Source organism: Cannabis sativa, chromosome 2, assembly GCF_029168945.1.
Source record: "Cannabis sativa cultivar Pink pepper isolate KNU-18-1 chromosome 2, ASM2916894v1, whole genome shotgun sequence".
Lineage (NCBI taxonomy): Eukaryota > Viridiplantae > Streptophyta > Magnoliopsida > Rosales > Cannabaceae > Cannabis > Cannabis sativa.
Window position 1 is genome coordinate 67,436,605 of NC_083602.1, and position 8,711 is coordinate 67,445,315.

Sequence of the window (8,711 nt, forward strand, 5' to 3'; positions counted from 1 at the left end):
GTACTTCTTGTCTCCACCATGTTTGTGAAGTCAAATGTTTGTTTATAGTAGCTTTCTTCAGCTCTCAATGAAAGCACCAAAATGTTGACCGAGATTTTCGGCAACTAATAAAATATTATAAAATTATTGAGCTGTAAGAAAGTGAGAGAAGGATTTTTACGTGGTTGGGGCGTTAATGAGCCTTAGTCCACGAGTCTTTGTTATTTATGGATGTATTTAATACAGAGATTAAACTTGGGAGAATGTCACCCTTATAAATACAGAGAATGTTCTTGGTGAGTATTTACTCTACTTTCTTATATGCAGCCCAAGATTCTCGATCCCATTTAATGAGCTTTGGGGGGGTATTTATAGTGTTTTTGGTGGGGTAATCCCTAGAATTGTCCTTACAAGTGTATCTGTAAGTATCCATAAAGTTGGGCATTCCCAATGAATATACCATGGGTAATGCATGGTCAAATCGCTAGGTGCTATAGGGTTTTTATGTGGAATGTTCTTATTGCCTCTTGATTGACGTGACTCTTCACAGTGTAGCTGTCGCTAGACTTAAATGATCATTACTGTGGCGCTGCTGGTTGGAGGTTGTGCCGTCAGACTTTATTGCGTGTAGCAGTCCCAACACGCTTCCTCCCATGCGGCATTTAATGCGACTTGATTGCTCAGGAGAAACCTGACACCTCACGGAGATGCCTTAGCGTTATGCGAGCTTCCGGGAGCACCTTGAGCTCCATGTGCCTTCTCCGGGACCTACGTCCGGGACGTCACCTTATGGCATAAAAGACTTAATAAAAAATTGTGAATTGTCTTGATCCACGTGTCCCTGTCCGGTTGGTCCACGTATATTGGGCAAAATTAGGGGCAACAACACCTTTAAGTGGTTATTATTAAGTTTTAATTTGATAAAAAAATAAGTTCAGGATCTATTTTGCATTAGTTTGAAAAATACATGATCTGAATTATGATTTAACAAAACATAGAATTCAATCAATAAATTTTATAAACCACGTGATTCAAAATTGTATTTACTCAAAATGTGAGATTTAGAACACTTAAACAACCAACTTTACTGCCTCGACAGTTGACAGTTATTTCGGTTGGCAGTTATTTCGGTTAAGTGGTTATTAACCTACTGCTATATATATGCATTCAACAATAGAAAGAAAGAGAGAGAGAAATCAAGTTGGAGGAGTGAGGTTAATACACAAAGATGAAAGAGAGCTATTGTGATATGAATTCTCTTCAGATTTGAGGATGTTATTAGGCTGTTCTGGTTCAAGTTTTTAAACAGCTTTTGAGCTCGGTTTCTTGTAACTGGTGTGCATCACCATTAGAGTACTTTGTGTCCTTGATTCTCTATTTGTGTAAGTTGTAATCTTTGCCATTTATCAATAAAGATATCACAGCCAATTGAGCTTTTTTCTACCCGGGGATCAGGTCCAAGTTTTATCCAAAACTTGTGACTGAACCTCGTTAATCTTGTTGTCATTTTACTTTTCTGGTTTTATAATCTTTCTGGTTTAACATTCTAAGCCATTTTCTTCTTGCATTGTGTTCTTGTTGGTGCTTGAGTGCACAATAAATGGTATCAGAGCACTAGGGAGATCAGGGATTAGTTTCAAGAACTCTGTGCAAGAAATCAAGATTGGTGCATAATGGCTTCAACTAGATTCGAGGTGGACAAATTCACAGGCACAAATGACTTCAGTTTGTGGAGGATTAAAATGAAAGCGTTTCTTGTTCATCAGGGGATTTCAGAGGCATTTGATATTGAAGCTATGAAGGAGATATATGACAAGAAAAGGAAAGCTGAGACTGAATCTAAGGCTCACAGTGCCATACTTCTCAGTCTTGGAGATGAAGTCTTAAGAGAAGTGTCTAGTGAAGAAAATGCTCTTGGATTATGGAACAAATTGGTTGCTATCTACATGAAAAGATCTCTGGCCAATAAATTATATCTCAAGAAGAAGTTGTATACTCTTAGAATGGAGGAATCCAAGGAGCTTCGAAGACATCTTGATGATTACAACCAGATTATTCTTGATCTGAATAATCTTGGAGTAAATATTGAAGAGGAGGACCAAGCATTCATTCTACTTAGTTCATTTCCAAAGATGTATGAACACTTTGTAGATACCATCTTGTATGGAAAGGACACCTTGACAATGACAGAAGTCAAGGCCGCATTGTGTTCAAAAGAAGGATGATCGAGCAGATAACAGTGGGGAGGGATTGTTCATTGCAAAAGGAGAATTTCAGAAGAAAGATTACAAGGGGCACAAGAATTCTTATAACAATAGCAGAGACAAAAATGACAGGTTTAAACCTAAGGCTGCAGTAGGTAAACAATGCTATTATTGTAAGAAAGAAGGTCATTTTCGTGATGATTGTTTGGCACTTAAGGCTAAACTGAAAAGACAAAAGAATCGTGGAAAGAATGGAGAAGCTGACATAGCAGATGGCTATGAATCAACTGAAGTTCTAGTTGTGTCTAGTAACACAACAGATGGGGCCTGGATCTTGGATTCAAGATGTTCTTTCCACATGACACCCAACAAAGAACTATTTAGTTCTTTTTCAGAAGATCATAGGGGTACTGTTTTACTTGGTAATAACAGAGCTTGTGAAGTTAAGGGAATTGGCTCGGTAGAAATGCAGATGCATGATGGTGTTTCCAGGATTGTGCAACATGTGAGATATGTGCCAGATTTGAAGAGAAATCTGTTATCCATTGGAATGTTTGGCAAGAATGGATATGCAGTCAAGATTGAAGATGGAATACTCAGAATTTTCAGAGGTTCAATGGTTGTGATCAAAGGGCTTTTGAACAATGGACTCTATTACCTTAATGGTAAATAAGTTGCTGGAAATGCAACACCAGCTGTGAGTCACAATTCTGAGGTGAGTACAAAGTTGTGGCACTTAAGGTTAGGACATGTTAGTCAAAGAGGCACGGATGAACTCAACAGACAAGGTGTATTCAAGGGTGGCTTGAAGAAAAAACTTGAATTTTGTGAAGAATGTGTTCTTGGTAAGAGTTGTAGGGTTAAGTTTGGAAAAGGAGAACATCACACAACTGAGAAACTTGCTTATGTTCACTTAGATTTATGGGGGCCTTCTAAGGTGGAAACAATTGGTGGGGCTAGTTACTTCATAAGCATCATGGATGATTATAGTAGAAAGGTGTGGGTCTATCTACTTAAAAGAAAAGATCTAGCATTTGAAACCTTTGTCAATTGGAGGACATTGCTTGAGAATCAAACTGGCAAGAAACTAAAGGTGCTAAGAACAGATAATGGCTTGGAGTATTGCTCAAATCTGTTCAAACATTTCTGTGCCAGAGAAGGAATAATGAGACACAAGACAGTGATCAAAACCCCACAACAAAATTGTTTGGCTGAGAGAATTAATAGGACACTACTTGAAAGAGTGAGATGTCTACTACTTGGTGCTGGTTTAGAAAGAAAATTTTGGGGTGAAGCACTCAAAACTGTTTGCTATCTGGTTAACAGATGTCCATCTGTTGCAAACAAGGTCAAAACTCCACAAGAAATGTGGACGGGGCATGTTCCCAAACATGATCACCTTAGAGTGTTTGGGTGCCCTGCCTATGCACACATAAAATAGGATAAGCTACAACCAAGAGCACTGAAGTGCATGTTTCTTGGTTATCCTGATGGAGTGAAAGGTTACAAACTTTGGTGTATGGAACCTGGTTTTAAGAAGTGCATCATAAGTAGAGATTTTTTCTTCAAAGAGGATGAAATGGCAATGAAAACCAAAACTCCCAATGATATACAACCTGTTATGCCAGTTCAAGGTCTGCAACTTGAGGTGGACCAATCTGACACTCAAAATGCAGAAGAGAATTCTGAAATCACTACAGAAACTGACACAAATGAAGGTGCTACTAATTTAAGCACCTATCAACTTGCTAGAGATAGGGTGAGAAGAGAAACCAGACCACCAAGCAAGTTCGGATAAGCTGATTTCATAGCATATGCATTGCTCACTGCAGAAGAGTTAGAATTTTCAGAACCTACTACCTATCTTGAAGCTACTACAGGCAGAAACAGGGTAAAATGGCTGAAAGCTATTGATGAAGAGATGACTTCACTAAAGAAGAATAAGGCATGGATAGTGGTTAAGAAACCTGAGGGAAAGAAATTGGTAGGCTGAAAATGGATTTTTAAGGAGAAAGAAGGTAATCCTGGTGTTGAACCAGTCAAGTTCAAAGCAAGACTAGTTGCAAAAGGGTTTGAAAGTGCAACTTGTAAATTTTAATGATTCAAATTACCAAGTTGTCTATCTTTATATTGATTGATTTCAAGATATGAATTACGAACATGAATTAAAAGTCAAGCAGTAAATCACACGCCAATTTACAAGCTTCATCTGCACTGAGAACACATCTCAGCGGACTAGTGCTTGGGTTCCCCGAACCAGGGTAAATTCATCCACTAATTCACAAAGGTTCATATTACAATTTCCAATTCTCTCTAAAGGAATCAAATACAACCTTAACAACAATTAGTAATGAATTACCAACAACAATCAAGAACACTGATTGTTAATGCACAATCCCTTGTGCAGCAACTGAGCTCTTCTTCAACATGTCTTCAATCTGAAATCCCTTCAGATCTGATGATGAAGATGACACTGAACTCCCTTCAGTTTGAACTCAGCAATTCCAGATTCAGATCATTCCGCCATTGATGAACACCCTCAAGCTCCAAGATTTGACCTGTAATCACAACAACAAGAAACAAGATACGACTCTCTCTTCACACACAACCGAAATAACTGTCTGGATAATTTAATGGATAACCACTTTACTAACAGAAACCGACTATTTATATATCCACAAAATAAGTCCACATGGCACTAACTAATACTTAAATGAAACTCACGTAACAGAACGTTAGTGCAGATATAACAGACTAAAAATCCAGATACGACTAGACATTGAACAGAACAAATACTGTCACAAAATTATAACACTAACATTCTCCCCCTTGACAGGTTATGTTCAATGACTAACAAACAAAACTAAAGACCACAAAAAAAAGAGTTAATAATCCAGATATAAGTGTCTTTAGGAATATAAACAAAGCCACAACAAAAGCGAAACGAATTACAAATATCTCCCCCTTCATTGAATATGATCTGTGGGTTCCTGTGCTGTGGCAGACTCCCCCTGGGAAGGTGGTCCAATCGACACCAAGGGTGTTGCAGAGTCAGCTGGAGGATCTAGATCAGGTTGTGCTGAACTGGTGACAGGATCAAAGGCTGAATGCTCCCCCTGCATATGTGCATTATTTCCAGACGTGTCTGATGATGCACCAAACGAATCACGATGAAACTCAGGCAGAGAGATGTCAGGCAGAGAATCCCCAGGAAAATGGCGCAAAAGAGTGGACTTGATAGAGCGAACCATTTGATACATGGAGGCCTCAAAGGCAAGCTGACGCTTTTGATCCTTCTTATAGCGTTTGGCAAAAGATTGAAACTCAGAAAACATTTGTACCTGCCAGCTGGAATCCGAAAGCCCTTTGAACATAGGAGACTTTCCTTTACTCACTTTGGTTCCAGAGGGAGTGGTTGAAGAAGGCTTCCTATTGACCACCGAGAGAAAGCTCTTACTGAGAACCGAATTCTGAACTTGATAATCATGTGTTGTGAGAGGAGGGTGAGCATCCATAAGAACTCGTTGAACTAAACTTGGAAATGGTAGCTTGTTACGAGTGCCAATAGTTTCTGAGGCTTAAAGTACCCGTTCAAAAATGAGCGAGGGCAGATCAATGGACACATTAGTGCCTACAGCATACAAGAACTTGCCAATCTCAAGTGTAACAGCAGACAAATGAGAATTAGGAAACCAATTGTACAAGGCTACCCGATGAAGAACCCTATAGAATGGAGTCAGATGAGTGACCAGAATTTCCTGTTTGTCCCAAATATAGTCATCCCTGCCAGTTAGCACTCGACCCATCAAGGATTGATCTGGATTGAAGTGTTTCCCATATGTTGGTTTCCTGATGGACTCAACTTGCAATAATGACGCAATAGTGGATGGACCAAAAGGAACTCTATGACCCCTAACAAAGGCACTCACACACCCTGGATGACCCTCAGCAATAACAGTTCTATCGAGATTGGCATAGAATTCTCGAACTAAGATGGGATGAGGAGCAGACAAGTTAGTGACCGTGTTTACCCATTCCCTAAGTTTTAAAAACTCATGCAGTTCAGGAAAATCATCTAATATGACCACTTGTTCGAACCAAAGCTCACGACTGCCAAACCACCGTTGATAGACAGAGGCTTTAGAGGCATCAACAAAACATTGTACTATTGTTGGGTCGACAATTGATATAGGTGCTTTGGGAAGTTTGGACTTTTTAGAACCTCTAGACGACCGTTTGGGAGATGACTCTGTAGAAGCAACTGGAGTGGGTTTTTTCTTGGATTTCTTTTCAGGTGGATGTACGTGGTGTCAGTTGAGGATTTTCGTTTGGGTTGAACACGTTCACTGGTTGGGGTAGGAATAGAGAACTTAGATGGAGGACGAGGAGGGCCTACAGGTTTCGAGGGAGACTGGTGACTCGACGAAGAACGGGTGACTCGTTTCGACACAGGTGGGGAAGGAGATGACAGTGAAGGTCGAACCTTTTTAGAGATAGGAGGAGCCTTACCTAGAAACGTACGAGGTTTCTGACTGACCTGAGGTGAGGGGGGAGACGGGGTCGACTCTGAACTTGGGGAATGTCCAGAACCACCAACCTCCGACTGGTAGAGGACAATGTCACGACAGGGATTAGGTAGTGCAGACTCGACTGTAGGAGCCACTGTAGGATCACCAGTCGATGCCACGGATGGAACAACCATAGCAACAGGGGTTACTGCAATGGGTGTGATATTCTCCATGATAGAGAGGAAAAAAAATTTGAATGATGCAGAGCTTTAGGGTTTCTGAGAAGAAAGTGAAGAAGTGAGATTGATCACTTTCCGTAGGCCTTAAGTATAGGCACCCTGACACAACTGACCAGGCAAAAAAAAGGATGATGATTTTTTTAAAAAAAAATTTGATTTTTGCCAAGGAAAACGTACGCGCCCAAATTGAATATTGGCTACCACATCATACGGCACACTAAACGAAACAAACCAACGTCATCAGGCAATAAGTGTATTAAAGAAACCAGAAATGTGACAAATATACCAAAAATATTTGCATTTAGCCCACACTTAGACAAAACAGAGAAAAATAAAAAACTTAGAGATACTCAAATTTTAAGAAAAAATGGTATCAACTGATCAATGAATACAGTTTCTGAGTACACACGTAATGCACACCTTGAGCAACAGATCATTCCCCTTCCCCAGCCACAATGATACTCATGAGAGCACTAAACCTTGAATCTCCATTCGTGTGTGAACATTGATCTCATGTGGTCCAAGAAGAGTGAAAATCAGCTGGACCACTCTCTCAATTAAGCAACAACTGATAATAGAAAAATGACGGTTTTTGTGTGGTTTTTTTTTTATATGAAGCCTTTTTTTTTTATATCACTCTCGCTTTTGCTTAAGTACCCAGACATGGCTTTCACTCTCTTCCGGAGATGTAGCCGTCCTCTTTGAGTACCAAGAACTAATAGAGAAGGAGCATACTACTTATTAGAACAAGGTGTTAGAGAGCTCTTCCCATTGCATCTGGAAGAGGTAGCCTTTTTGACTGGGGAAGATTCAAGTGTAGTATCAATCAAAGTAGCATATAGTAGATGGGGAAGGACAGAATAACCCATTGCTGAAGAACTGTGACATACACGCATACTCATAGGCAAAATTGATTGATCAGATGACACTAAGAACAGTTTAGATTGTACAGAGACCAATACATGTTCTTAAATGAGTAAAAGTTTGAGTATCTAAAGCTTTAGTGAACAGATCTGCTAATTGATTCGTTGTGGGCACATGAGATATTGACAACATATTTGACTCAACTAGTTCTCGGACAAAGTGGTACCTGATGTCGATGTGTTTAGTCCGAGAGTGCTGCACAGGGTTTCTAGAGATGTTTATGGCGCTTGTACTGTCACAAAAGATGGTCAGTGTGTGTTGAGGATATCCCTAATCAGTAAGCATTTTATTCAGCCAAATCAATTGAGTGCAGCAGCTACCAGCTGCAATATATTCTGCTTCTGCAGTGGAAAGGGAGATGGACTGCTGTTTTTTGCTATACCACGAGACTAGGTTATTCTCAATGTAAAAGCAACCCCCTGAAGTGCTTTTCCTATCATCTATACACCCTGCCCAATCAGAGTCACTATATCCTACCAAAGAGGTATTCGTGTCACAACTATACCAAAGACCATAGTTAACTATCCCAGCTAGATATTTGAAAATTCTTTTGACTGCAGAGAGATGAGACTGTTTAGGATTAGCTTGATACCTGGCACATAAACCTACACTAAAGGATATATCATGACGACTCGCTGTGAGATATAGTAAGCCACCTATCATACTTCTATATAGACTGGGGTCTACAGGGTCACCAGACTCATCTCGTGACAATTTGGATGTGGTGCCTATTGGTGTGTGTGCATGCTTGACCTGAGAGAATCCAAACTTATCTAACATAGACTTGACATATTTGGACTGTGAAATGAATGTGCCATGATCTAGTTGTTTTATTTGGAGTCCTAGAAAGAAAGTAA

The 8,711-nt window shown here is 39.8% G+C and overlaps 1 protein-coding gene across 1 annotated transcript; it reads right to left on the reverse strand.

Moving 5' to 3' along the window:
• Positions 1 to 5,761: 5,761 nt before the first annotated feature.
• Positions 5,762 to 6,924, reverse strand: LOC133034459 (uncharacterized). Its single transcript, XM_061109548.1, has 2 exons — positions 6,580 to 6,924; positions 5,762 to 6,469 (listed from the first exon to the last, which is right to left on the reverse strand). Exons 1-2 carry the CDS (start codon positions 6,922 to 6,924, stop codon positions 5,762 to 5,764), a joined length of 1,053 nt encoding a protein of 350 aa, XP_060965531.1.
• Positions 6,925 to 8,711: the final 1,787 nt, after the last annotated feature.